General features: G+C 40.5%; 1 protein-coding gene across 13 annotated transcripts; it reads right to left on the reverse strand.

Annotated features, from left to right (window-relative positions):
* Window positions 1-1,682: 1,682 nt before the first annotated feature.
* On the reverse strand, window positions 1,683-13,707 carry LOC112247001 (phosphoinositide 3-kinase regulatory subunit 6). Of its 13 annotated transcripts, none has more exons than XM_024415635.2 (20): window positions 13,629-13,707; window positions 11,631-11,715; window positions 11,331-11,417; window positions 11,080-11,171; window positions 10,880-10,948; window positions 10,462-10,594; window positions 10,233-10,302; window positions 9,772-9,949; window positions 9,484-9,628; window positions 6,373-6,459; window positions 5,895-6,258; window positions 5,521-5,614; window positions 5,274-5,393; window positions 4,983-5,093; window positions 4,056-4,161; window positions 3,869-3,942; window positions 3,540-3,630; window positions 3,390-3,442; window positions 2,988-3,088; window positions 1,683-2,835 (listed from the first exon to the last, which is right to left on the reverse strand). In XM_024415635.2, the coding sequence occupies exons 2-20, from the start codon at window positions 11,641-11,643 to the stop codon at window positions 2,685-2,687; spliced, it is 2,139 nt and encodes a 712-aa protein (XP_024271403.1). In that variant the 5' UTR covers window positions 11,644-11,715; window positions 13,629-13,707; the 3' UTR covers window positions 1,683-2,684. The 13 variants fall into 13 exon arrangements, with proteins under 13 accessions (XP_024271403.1, XP_042171332.1, XP_024271398.1 ...); XM_042315398.1 differs by having other exon boundaries at window positions 11,331-11,433; window positions 13,629-13,706; XM_024415630.2 differs by having other exon boundaries at window positions 4,983-5,090; window positions 11,331-11,433; window positions 13,502-13,705.
* Window positions 13,708-14,154: the final 447 nt, after the last annotated feature.

The raw sequence follows: 14,154 nt of genomic DNA on the forward strand, positions 1-14,154 counted from the left end.
ATTGGATGTAGTGATCACAATATAGTGACTATATCCAGGAAAGCTAAAGTTCCAGAAGCTGGGCCTAAAATAGCATATAAGAGATAATACCAAATATTTTGCTGTGACTTTAATGTGGATGATGAAAAAAAATAATTTTTGGTCTTATATGGTTAATGACATTGCACTTGATGAATTTATGATACTGCTTCTTCCAATTATTGATAAACATGTCCCTGTTAATTAAGAAACTGACTGTTAGAACTGTTAAGGCTCCATGGATTGATGAAGATTTGAAAAACTGTATGGTTGAAAGAGATGAGGAAAAAGGAGTGGTTAATAAGTCTGTCTGCACATCTGACTGGCTGACTTACTGCAAACTGAGAAATTATGTGACTAAACGCATCAAAAAGAAGAATAAACTGTATTATGAAGCCAAGATCAATAATATGAAACATTTTGTAGGACTTTAAATGAAATTATGGGCAGAAAGACAAATTCAACCCCATCTTTCATTGAATCAGATGGCTTATTCAGCACAAAACCATTCGATGTTGGTAATTATTTTAATGATTACTTCATTGGCAAAGTGGGCAAACTTAGGCAGGAAATGCCAACAATGAACAGTGAGCCATCATATTCATGCATAAAAAATAATGAATGAAAAGCATTGGAAGTTTGTAAAGTTAGTGTGGGGGAGGTGGGGAAATATTTTTTATCGATCAATAATGACAAATCTCCTGGCAATAACAACTTAGATGGAAAGCTACTGAGGATGGTAGCTGACTCTATAGCCACTTTCATCTCTTTAATCTGTGCCTAGAGGAAATTCTTTGTTCTCAGGCTTGGAGGGAAGCCAAGGTCATTCAGATACCCAATAGTGGTAAAGTGGCCTTTACTGGTTCTAACAACAAACTTATAAACTTGCTACCAACTCTAAGCAAACTGTTGGGGGAAAAATGGGTTTGACCAAATACAATGCTATTTCTCTGTAAACAAATTAACAACAGACAAGCAGCATGCTTATAGAGAAGGGCACTCAACATGTACTGCACTGACACAAATTACAGATGATTGGTTGAAAGAAATTAATAAGAAGATTGTGGGAGCTGTACTGTTAGATTTCAGTGCAGCCTTTGATATTATTGACCATAACCTGTTGTTGAAAAAAAACATATGTGTTATGGCTTTTCAACCTCTGCCATATTGTGGATTCAGAGCTATCTATCTAATATAACTCAAAGGGGTTTCTTTAATGGAAGCTTCTCTAATGTCAAATATGTAAAAGTGTGTTGTACCGCAGGGCAGCTCTCTAGGCTCTCCACTCTTTTCTATTTTTACCAATGACCTGCCACTGGCATTAAGCAAAGCATGTGTGTCCATGCTGATGATTCAACCATATACACATCAGCAACCACAGCTAATGAAGTCACTGAAACAAAGAGTTGCAGTCTGTTGGGTGGCCAGTAATAAACTGTTGTTTAAAACTAAGAGCATTGTATTTGGTACAAATCATTCCCTAAGTTCTAAACCTCTGGTAATGAATGGTGTGGCTTTTGAACAAGTTGAGGAGACTAAATTACTTGACGTTATCTTAGATTGTCAACTGTCATGGTCAAAACGTATGGCCCAGAACAGAGCGGCACGTCTTGCTTATCATTGTAGTCAGAGTGTAATGACCAATGCTGGAGATGAAAAGCAGGTACGGGGAGTCAAACATTTAATCAGGAACAGTGTCAGCACACGGGTAAACAAAGACAAACAACAATTAATGCAGAAGTAGGGAACAGAGCGGGGAACCAGACAAATATAGGGAAGGTAATGACAGAGGTGATTGAGTCCAGGTGAATCCAAAAATCTCTGACGCGTGTGACGGGGGAAAGGCAGGTGTGTGTAATGATGATGGCAGGAGTGTGCTTTGCTGGAGAGCCTGGCACCTTCGAGTGGGACCAGGCGTGACACAGAGGGCTGATATAAAGGAGAGACCGACTGCATCACTTCTTCTTTTTATAAGAAACATTGTGTTGAAAATCCCAAATTGTTTGCATCGTCAATCTACACACAACTGACACACACACGTACCCCACCAGACATGCCACCAGGGGTCTTTTCACAGTCTCCAAACCCAGAACAAATTTGAGAAAGCGTACAGTATTATATTGAGCCATTATCTTATACTGCTCAAATAAACAGCAAACCTGGTTTTAAAAAAACAGATAAAGTAACCCCTCAAGGCACAACACCTCCCCCCTATTTCACCTAGATAGTTTGCGTGTTTGTACTGATATGTAGGCTACGTGTGTATTCAAAAAAGTTTTTTTTATGTAGTTCTGTGCTTGAGCTGTTTTTGTCTATTAATATTCTGTATTATATCATGTTTCATGTTTTGAGTGGAACCCAGGAAAAGTAGCTGCTGCTTTTGCAACAGCTAATGGGGATCATAATAAAAATATTTAAAAAATACATACAACAGCTCTTTTCATAAAATATATGTTAGAATTTCAAACTAGATTTTATTGGGAAGGCAGATAAAACACTTTTTTAATCAAAATAAATCCCTTTTGCATGTGAAAACACAGAATCCTACTCATTACTCCACGGGCATAACCGATGTCACTTTTGTTTTGAGCTTACTTCGCCGTTGGCCAGAGCGGAGCACCTGGCTCACGCCTGGGACAGAGCCCGGGCTAAATAATCAAATCCCCTCAGTGGTTGATGCCAGTGAAGGTGTTGATTGGCAGAGGCAGGATCTTGCACATGTATTTGCTCAGCCCCGCCTCCCTCTCCTCTCCCACACTGAACTTGGAACTTGTCTGGAGGCAATATCCTGGATCCAAACATGGAGAGATCTCAATGCTGTAGAAGAGTGTTAGTTACTTAGTTATTACAGTGTGAGCCCAGGGAAATTCTCTGTAAAAGACAACTAAATAACTACTGTATAGCATTCATCAATAGTACAGATGGTAGAGCATCATGGCATTATATTGCTGATGAGTATGATCTCTGACCTTTGCACATGTGTGTATTTCCTGCGACAGTCTTTGTCCAGACAGACAGTGAAGGTCTTATCCTCCAGGATTCTGATTTTAATGTTTTGGGTTCTGATCTCCTGTCAACACAGCATGGTGAAATTAAATATCCTGATAGGTTAGGAGCAAAAATCATTGTGGGATGTGACTCCAAACTGCAGTACTGTATGTCTACCCTCTTTGCATTTATGGGCTCAAATCAAACCTCTACCATTATATATAATTGCCTTAATCAATAATCTACATTGGAGGTGAGACATGAGGACAAGATTAAGAAACCACATCTGGCAGTGTGTTGCCTGACTGACAGTTTTAGTACTTTCCATATGGTGTTACTGGGGTCTTAATGATTTATTATCATTCATTCAGAAATATCCTTACCGTGCAGCATCTTGGATTTGTACTGTCAAAATGGACAGTTAGGGAATCAAGACCTAGGGAAAGTAGGGATGACAAATTGCTGATTTGAGGTAATGAAACCAAGTTGCTATTGAGAACCGCTAGGTAGTTACTGCATGTTTTAATGCAAACCTTCTGTTTCATTAGGTGATATTGCACTGATGACCACTCCACATGTCATGACTGACATTCCCTGGACAACCTCTTGTTTGCTCAAGGAGACCTGCAGAAAGCATTTGAGACACAGACACATTTGGTACTGTAGTTAAGACATTATGCCATACGGATATAAAGGATATCTAGATATTTCCATAGTTGTTACTTTTCATTTAAATGTGTACTACTTGTTCCTAAATTATTACAATGATACTGTGACTACACTAACCAAGCATGAACACATTCACTAACCACTAATCAAATACTCTATTTCACAAATAGGGAAGAAAGCCTTCAGAAAGTACCTTAGTGTAATTCATAGAAACCACCGCTCCACAGGTTCCATGTGTCTTCCTTGTTCGTCGCAGACTAGATCTCTCTGCAGAGAGACATTATGCAATCACCAACAGATTCAGTAACAGGACAATCTAGTTTCTGTCCCTGTCCTTGACAACACGGTTCATGCTGCATTCACAGTTGTGACAACAGTACCTTGTTTTAGATTTTCTCTGAGTGTTTTAAACTCCGGGAACTCAGCATCCAGGTGGGACACAAACACCTCGTTCACAGGGCTGCCAGTCTGGCCAGAGACAGAGATCTAAAAACACAACAGGGCAACAAGAACAAGCTCAAATTAGGGAGAAATTGTGTTGTTTTTTTCTTAATGATAACAAGTGGTTAAATTGAGCCGGAGCTACTCGAAGCAGGGCTCTTGCACCTTGGGTCACAGGGAAAGCCAAGCTCCAGCAATCTACAGGTCCAAAGAAGAAGGTAGGATAAAACGTATGATAAAAGAAGGTTAGGATAAAGGCTTGGGTACCCTAGCATGACAGCATCCCTAACCCTAGTTTCATGTCCACATCCTTGTTAAACCCTAACCCTCAACCACAACCCTAACCCTAGTCCACATTCCAGTTCAACCCTTAACCTAGCCTCAACCCTAACCATAATGCTAGCTTCATGTCCACATCCCGGTTCAACCCTAAACCTAGTCTCAACCCTAACCATAATGCTAGCTTCATGTCCACATCCCGGTTCAACCCTAAACCTAGCCTCAACCATAACCATAATGCTAGCTTCATGTCCACATCCCGGTTCAACCCTAAACCTAGCCTCAACAACAACCCTAAGCCTTACATCCACATTCTGGTTCAACCCTAACCCTAGCCCCAACCACAAACTTAACCCTAGCTCTAGCTGTAACCCTAACTTCAACTCCCCCCTTCATCAAGTAGGGCTTTCCAACCTCCAAATTCCCAATTGAACCCCTGATGATAACCGTAATCATTATGTTATACTGGGCTATGAACTCTTCGGTATGAACTATTCATGGGCTGCCATATGTTTGTGTATCATCTTGCTGCTATCACACACGCACACACGTGACTATGACATGTGGATGTATCTCAGGGAGCTGACCTTGACAGAGTAGAGTGTGAAGTGGACAGGCTGTAGGCCACAGCGAAGGTAGTAGGAGAGAACATCCACAAGGAAGTGGTTGGGTTCTGATGACCTGCTGTGCCTGGACTGCTGCAATGGCACATAGTAGACACAGTATTAGGTCTCACTGTGACATGACTGGATGTCTATTTCTCTCTTAAAATCCCTTTCTATTTAGGTAGCCTTGAACCCATTTGATGGATCTTTCTGGACAATCATGATCAGAATTAGATTACTTTATAAAACAATGCATGTATTAGTACTCATTACCGTTCCTGCCAGCTTTGGAATCATGGATCCCAAACTGTTGATGTTGCTTTCGTACCAGGGATCGACCCTTCCTAAGAACGAGGCTAGAGACAACCTGTCTCCAACTTGTGATGTGCTTTCCTGAAAAAGAGAAAAGACAGGTTCCATAACCTAGCAAATCATACCGGTTACTGTACATGTGCAGCATGAGATGGATGTTATTTTACATTATTGGTATTATTGGATTTTGGAATGGATTATTGCTCACAGGTGAATTGACGATAGGCTCATCAGTGACAGGGATGTAGTATATCTGTAGGTTCACTCTCTTGGTCAAGATGAGATGTTTTGCCTCCCTTTTTCTGCACACAAAAGCAATGCACATTGTAAAACAGTTCACACACATTTCTAAATAACAGAATTACAGTGTAATTACAGTGTACAGTAGTCCTCTGTCTCTCAGTTTTTTAGAGCATGGTGTTTGCAACGCCAGGATAGTGGGTTCAACTTCCAGCACTACCTATACATAAAAATGTATGCACGCATGACTGTATGTCACTTTGGATAAAAACTGAATTTCACATGTATGAGGATGAAACTAGGTATTAAGGGACATTAAGGGACAGTATAAGTACTTCCTACCGGATGGAGTGATACGCCTTGGCCAGTCTCCCCAGCACCCTGTCGTCTCCCATCATCACTATGCGTGCGGTAAGGTTCCCCTCCTCTTTAGGGAGAGGGGTGCTACAGGTGGGCCCCTTGATGTTTTCCTGTACCAGAGCCATTTTGTCTTCTGGCTTCATTCTCCCTCTGAAACACGGTGACCGTGACCGGGTGAATGGATTCCTCTGTTCCCGCTCCTCCATGTCAGACAGGTCCTTCTCTATTCCACTATCAACAGACAGGAGGGAAACCCTCTTTGAAACATCCTCCTCTTCCTCCTCCTGGTACATAGAGTTCCGCTCAGAGGTGGAAACGTTTAGGGTGAAGTTCACCAGCTCATTCCCTATAGAAAAATATGAAAGATTCAAGATTGCCACACTATCTATTAGTCTGATTTGACAGAATTTTTAAGTCTTTATAATACCCTAGAAACTAAGGTTCTCTAATGTTGACTCACACAGCTCCTCTTCGTTTGTCCACAGGTGGAAGTGAATCTCTGGCGAGGGCAATGGAGTGTTAGAAAGAGAGCCACAGGCCTTTGGGTCTGAACAGAGAGAGAGTGAACATAACACAATAAACAGTGAATATCCTATTTGTCACAGTCAGCAAATCTCTTTCATTATTCTCCTTTAGCCTTCGGTGGTATACAATAAACACCGTATGCCGGGGTATTTAGAAATGGCCACGGGATGGTTTTTCAATACCGTCAAAACTATTTCTTTGAAGGTTTTCAATACATTTTAATATTTGTAGCTATTCTTTAAGTGAATACCTGCAGTAAACTTGTGCAATACCTTAGGAGATAAAGCAGATCGTATTCTTCATTTCACCTGTCACACTATTTTACATTATGAAGCTTACTGTAGTTCCCCAGAACAGTTAAGTCAGTCAAGTGGTTGTTTGTAAATAGCACAAAGGGTGAAATAGGGAGCAGGTGAGTCCATCTGTGTATTGACACGGGTATTATATTTCACTTTGAAAGGCATCAGTGTTTTTGCTTCAAAAGAGTGATCAGGGGCGTGCAACTATAGTTTTCCTTCACAGAAAATGCATTAGTGTAAGAAAATAGGTGAATTTTTAATCAAATGACAACAGAAGTGCAACACTATTTGGCTGGCAGCCACACAACTAAATGAGCTTACTATGAAAAATCAAGGTCTTTTAAAACATATTTCTAATGTTTATCATAGAAAGAATGTAGCCAGCTACATTTCCTAATGTTTTGATTAAAGTTAATCTAGCATTTTACCTGAGGAATGTAGGCTAAAATGAAAAGTACCAGGTTGTCTGCTGATAGAATGCCCTTTTGTGAATTCTCATCTGAGTGGAGAAGTGCAACTGAAGCACAAAATTAGTCTGGTGCCGAGCAGAAATGACATTAAGAAGCATTTTATATCTGCGTTTATAAAAGGTATTTCTCATGCGTTATTTATTTTCTTTGTGAAAAACGCAGAATTCTTCGTTAACCCGACCCCTAAGTTTAACTTGCTAGTTATCTAAGTAAGTGGCTGAATTAATAAGGTGACAGGGCATCATATGGTGTTAGCTTTCTGCCGTGTTTGAGAAACCTGTACAGCTGCCAATGCTATCGTGATTTCCTTGCGTTTTTTCTCCTCTATGTTCTTGGCTGTCTACTACTCCTTCCCTCTTCTCCGAGCAGAGCAGGCAGGTCCATTGCCCTAGTGATTCCAGACTCCACACAGACACAGTGTGTACACATGCTACTCCAGAGCCAGAACTGTTCTTCCTTCAAAAAAGCATGCATCAAAACTTTGTTCATTTGTACAATGTCTCTCATTCACATTCACTTGTAAAATGTCCAAACTCACGAAAATGACATTCGGTAGCTCCTACCTATATACAGTACTAGTCAAAAGTTTGGACACATCTACTCATTCAAGGGTTTTTCTTTATTTTTACTATTTTCTACATTGTAGAATAACGGTGAAGACATCAAAACTATGAAATAACACATATGGAATCATGTAGTAACCAAAGAAGTGTTAAACAAATCAATATATATTTTATATTTGAGATTCTTCGAAGTAGCCACTCTATGCTTAGCACTTGTTGGCTGCTTTTCCTTCACTCTGCGGTCCAACTCATCCCAAACCATCTCAATTGGGTTGAGGTTGGGTGATTGTGGAGGCCATGTCATCTGATGCAGCATTTCATCACTCTCCTTCTTGGTCAAATAGGCCTTACACAGCTTGGAGGAGAGTTTGGTCATTGTCCTGTTGAAAAACAAATCATAGTCCCACTAAGTTAAAACCAGATGGGATGGCGTATTGCTGCAGAATGCTGTGGTAGTGTGCCTTGAATTCAAGTGTGCCTTGAATTCTAAATTAATCATTGACAGTGTCACCAGCAAAGCACCCCCAGACCTTCACACCTCCTCCTCCATGCTTCACGGTGTGAACCACACATGCAGAGATCATCTGTTCACCTACTCTGTGTCTCACAAAGACACGTCGGTTGGAAACAAAGCTCTCAAATTAGGACTAATCAGACCAAAGGAAAGATTTCCACTGGTCTAATGTCCAATGCTCATGTTTCTTGGCCCAAGCAAGTATCTTCTTCTTATTGGTGTCCTTTAGTGGTGGTTTCTTTGCAGGCATTTGACCATAAAGGCCTGATTCCTTTGAACAGTTGATGTTGAGATGTGTCTGTTACTTGAACTCCGTGAAGCATTTATTTGGGCTTATCCTCTGCAGCAGAGTTAACTCTGGGTCTTCCTTTCCTGTGGCGGTCCTCATGAGAGCCAGTTTCATCATAGCGCTTGATGGTTTTTGCAACTGCACTTGAAGAAACTTTCAAAGTTCTTGACATTTTCTGGATTGACTGACCTTCATGTCTTAAAGTAATTATGGCCTGTCTTTTCTCTTTGCTTATTTGAGCTGTTCTTCCCTTATTTGGTCTTTTAACAAATAGGGCTAACTTCTGTATACCAACTCTACCTTGTCACAACACAACTGATTGGCTCAAATGCATTAAGAAGGAAAGAAATTCCACAAATGAACTTTTAACAAGGCACACCTTGTTAATTGAAATGCATTCCAGGTGACTACCTCATGAAGCTGGTTGAGAGAATGCCAAAAGTGTGCAAAGCTGTCATCAAGGCAAAGGATGGCTACTTTGAAGAATATCAAATATAAAATACATTGAGATTTGTTTAACACTTTTTTGGTTATTACATGATTCCATATGTGTTATTTCATAGTTCTGAGGTCTTCACTACTATTCTACAATGTAGAAAATAGTAAAAATAAAGAAAAACCCTGGAATAAGCAGGTGTCCAAACTTTTGACTGGTACTGTATGTATAACTTTATGAGCTGGATTGCCTGTCTTTGCAATTTGTTTATTTTCGTTTGCGTTTGTTAGCATATTTAGCTTGCAGCCTTCATGGAAATTCACTATGACTTGTGCTAATTTAGTTAGCATTATGGTAATAGACGCCCAATGGGTTTTCTGGTTCCCCCTTGTGTACTAAACCTGTAATACCGTAAGGACGGTATGCCGATAGGAAAATCTGGATACCGCCCAACCCTATCCTCCTTTACACACACCTTGGTTAGCAGAGGTCAGGATGTCACTGTAGATGTGCTGTAGCCTGGTTTTGTGCTGGTCACGGCCTGCCTCGCCGTTCTCTATACTCTGCTCTACAGCTAACACCACCTCCTGGAAGTACTTTTCCACATCTTCTCCTAGATCCTGCGGCACACACACACATGCACGCCCGCACACACGCAGGCACACACGTGATTTCATTATCCATCTGATGCACACAAATACCAAGATATGAAATCAATTAATCCAAACATCTCATATCATCACAGCCCATTGACCTCCCTCACCTCCAGAGCTTGAGTCAGTATGGGACCATGACAGGCCTTCCCCAGTCCAGCCTGCAGAGTGTGCAGTAGCACCCGTCTTGCCAGTGTGTCACTTTGGGGGCCGGCCAGCACCAGGTCTGCCCTCACCGCCTGCCACAGGGACCCTGAGAACACAGCCGGGTCTGCAAACACAAATACCCTACAGGGGACACAGTCAGAGGGGCAGCCAGTCAGCACAGCTATTGTGGATACAGCACAACCTCAGAGTAGCTGACGGGAAAGTCCTCAGTTACAAGCATCAGTTTGTGAAAGGGAAAGTGACACCCAAGCTCACACATAAGCTAACAACCCCCCACCCCCACCTTATGAGAAATGACCATGACTAAATTAGTCAGCTTTTGCTGGTGACTACAAACTGACTTCAGTGGGAAGTGTAAAATATATTCTGATGGCGGACGTGTTCGTGGGTGTTTTAACCTCACCTTTCCTGCTGGGGGAAACGTTTGTTCCTTAGGCTCTGCTCAGCAATTACCCTTCTCTGATACAAAGCTCCTGTGGAGGAAGTTATTGTAGGGGAGGGAGCTTTAGCAGAACAAATGGAGTAAGGTAAATACATGTTGGGAGAACTGTATACTGTATTCATATGATTCAAATGTGCTTGTGCTACATTACATGCCACTATGTTAAGTGTAAAGTGCTAGTGATGAGTACCTGGTGTGATCTGCTCCATCTTTATGCTTCTCATGTATCTCAGTGTGATAGTACAGTAGGGCTCTGGAAGTGTTAGGAGCCGTTTGAAGCACTCATACACTCTCTGAAACAGGTTACATGGAATGTGGCTAGACTGCAGCCGATACAACGGAATAAAAAGAGCAGCCTTCACAATCAGATACATACATCAGAGCGGATTGGAAAGTAAAAACAAACATCATGTAGTTTAAATAGGGCATCCAAAGATTAAACAAACAAGGAACAATACAATTATTCTAAGCAGGATAAAGATAACCAGGAAATCAACACAAGAAATATGATACGTGGAAATAACACAGTAAACAAGACATCAGTAATACAGGACAGCTACTCTCTGATCAAGGTTATTTCAGATGAAGGTAGGATAAATTAATCTGACCTGAATAATAACGTAGTTGAGAGTGTGAAGCAATGGAATGACATGCATCTTATAGTCAAGCCTCTCCACCTGAATCAACAAATGAAGGAAGCTTTCATCATCAAACTGACAATTAAAATGGTCAATTGTACTTCTGAAGACAAAGGGCATGCCATGTGTCATTCTGCAAGAACAGAATACTCTGGTAGTGTCAGACCAACCTTCTCTAGCTCTTTGACCAGAACCCTGACCAGTGAGACACTATTAGATGGATGGGTCTCCACCTTCTTATGAAGAGTCCACCTCAGCATACCTTCAGGAAGTCAAACAAGGCTGCTGAATTGACCACATAAAGTCCTCAAGTCTATTAAATTGTGTAATACTATTAATATTGTATAATAGATAATTATGCCACATAATGATGAATGGGATAATCGTTGACTTTTTATTGTTGTATGCACTGATAATGTACCTTTGTTGCATGAGGAGGCAGCCTGTCTGAGGATGGCCTGGATACTGTTGTACATACTGGCCTCCACTGCTGACGACATACCGTCAGCTACAATAATAGAGTTCTAAACATCAAATGTCATATTTAGAAAAGATAGCAGCTCTGTTTAAAAACACAGTGGTCCTATGTGTGGGGATTCTTACTACTAGACATCAGTCTACCCAAGTAATTCAAAGGGACAAACAACAGTAAAGAGCAAAGTATACATCAACATTTAAATACTGTATGAGTTTAAAGACTGAGTAAGTGAGCATTACCTACTGGAGGGTTCCATGGGGTTGTTTTCTTATTCATCCCAAGAGAATTTGGAGGTCAAACATCACATTTCAGCATCATGGGTTCCCACCTAGATAATGGAGCAGAGGTTGATGACACCACATGTACTGTATACAGTGGATTTACAGTACTTTTGGAAAGTATTCAGACCCCTTGACTAAAATTGCACACAGCCAAGACAATGCAGGAGTGGCTTTGGGACAAGTCTCTGAATGTCCTTGAGTGGCCCAGCCAGAGCCCGGACTTGAACACGATTGAACATCTCTGGAAAGACCTGAAAATAGCTGTGCCGCGACGCTCCCCATCCAACCTGACAGAGCTTGAGAGGATCCCAAATACAGATGTGCCAAGCTTGTAACGTCAGCTTGTTAGCTTGTTATTTTATTTATTTATTTCACCTTTATTTAACCAGGTAAGCTAGTTGAGAACAAGTTCTCATTTACAATTGCGACCTCGCCAAGATAAAGCAAAGCAGTTTGACACATACAACAACACAGAGTTACACATGGAGTAAAACAAACATACAGTCAATAATACAGTAGAAAAACAAGTCTATATACAATGTGAGCAAATGAGGTGAGATAAGGGAGGTAAAGGCAACAAAAAAAATGACTGAGTAAAGTGTCTTATGTAAATGTGATATTTCAAACATTTAAAAAAAACTATTTTTGCTTTGTCATTCTGGGATATTGTGTGTAGATTGATGAGGGAAAAATCGATTTAATCCATTTTAGAATAAGGCTGTAATGTAACAAAATGTGGAAAAAAGTCAAGGGGTCTGAATATTTTCCAAATGCACTCTAAGACAACCAAGGAACAGAAGGTGGGGGGGACTTCTCCTCAACTCATAAAAACATGAAGTCTTTCTGATCATTCACTTGATAAGAGACACCTAACCTACCAGACACCAAAGTCGATACATACAGGGAAAGTTGGGGAGAAATTATATAAACAAATTGTAATTGATGAATTGATGTAATTTACAAACGTACATGAAAACCCTATTACATTCATACAAACTCAAACGGTCTAATGCTGCAGTTCCGCATCAACACACAGCGTACAGTACAGTTAGCCTCCTCAGCTCACACTTCCGAGGCCAGAATGAACCTGTTTCCTGTCTACAGAAATGTGTGGGTGTAGAGAGCATTACGACTAGTTATAAACTGAGAAGTACTCTCTGACAAATTGAAAGGCATAAAGACCAATAATGAAAATATTTATTAACTACACAGATCAGAATGATTTCTGGATTAATGCGAGACTTCCTCTTCTGCTATGACAAATATTTTCAGAATTATTGAGTTCTCTATGCAATTCACACAATGCACATGTGAATACTGAACGCATGAGAAATTACAATCAATCAGTCCTCCTTCCACCAAATTCCAGATACAAGTTTAGTGTCATTCACTGTCATTGCGCTAGTAATGCTTCCTACTTTCAAAGTAGACTCAAAGTTCGTTTCTTTCAATTCATCCTAGTCTAATTGTATATATAACTTTGTCACTGAAGTGAACTTTCAAAAGTGTAAGCATAGCGTGAAAAACTCCCTAGGGAACCCAGTTGGGTTCAGCATAAGCCTATATGTAAACTATTGCTGACCTAGGCTATTTACAAAAAACTTGTCATAAGCAACAGTGACATTGATATCAATGTGCAGTGATCTATGACTGAGATCATTAAAAGTAACATATATGTATTAGAGTTCTAGATGTAAAAACAGCAAACTCTACATTGCAGCAATCACTATTACACCACTATCGCAAAAGTCTGCTTTACAGGTGCAAATACACTTGACTATTACAGTATAGCCTATAATACAATGATACAGTAGCAATCCTACAGAGACGCACCTGCCTTGCATTTTGTCACTGTACGCTGACACTGGATGTGGACGAATTGGCTGATGAACAGCAGCAGCTACACGGTACACCGTTGTTTTCGTAGATGGACGTTTGGTAAAAAAGACAATTCACTAACCACATTCTATCAAGTAGCCCCTCTAGGTACGTGGGTCGCACGTCAGCCCTCCTGGCTAATCGAGTAGGCTACAGAAACTTAAACAATATATTTGGCCACACCTTCTTTGTAATATGTAGGCAGGTTGACGCGCGACACAATGTTCACTTCCTTTATGTTATTGCTAAATTAAACAGTATGGAATCCTGTTAAATATGATTTCTTTGTTTAATTAAATCTATGTATTTATTCAAGTTGTACACTTGTCAATGAGGATTGAGGAGTCTACAGGGCCATTCATAGTTGAACAATTAAATGTTGACACTATAGCATAGAGAATATTTCAATTAATGAATCTTCAGACAGATAAGAAATGTACAGTGCACTGCTAGCAATGCCCATGGAAGCCCATGAGGACTGTACAATATCTTGAGTGAAACACATTTTCTCACAGCACCACAACAGTAAAATCCCCTTTGTCTAGTCTAGACATCCTCACACAAGTACAATGCATCACAAGGCATCCACTCAAGGTTGTCAAAAATAC

This window comes from Oncorhynchus tshawytscha, unplaced genomic scaffold, assembly GCF_018296145.1.
Source record: "Oncorhynchus tshawytscha isolate Ot180627B unplaced genomic scaffold, Otsh_v2.0 Un_contig_2910_pilon_pilon, whole genome shotgun sequence".
Classification (NCBI taxonomy): domain Eukaryota; kingdom Metazoa; phylum Chordata; class Actinopteri; order Salmoniformes; family Salmonidae; genus Oncorhynchus; species Oncorhynchus tshawytscha.

Excerpts from the sequence above, each read along its gene's own strand:
- LOC112247001 (XM_042315398.1), bottom strand. The coding sequence starts at position 11,663 with ATGAATAAGAAAACAACCCCATGGAACCCTCCA. Across the intron at positions 5,094-5,273 it reads TTCCAAAGCTGGCAGGAACG|CAGTCCAGGCACAGCAGGTC; the intron begins GTAATGAGTACT and ends GTGCCATTGCAG. Across the intron at positions 3,631-3,868 it reads TTTCTATGAATTACACTAAG|GTCTCCTTGAGCAAACAAGA; the intron begins GTACTTTCTGAA and ends TGCTTTCTGCAG.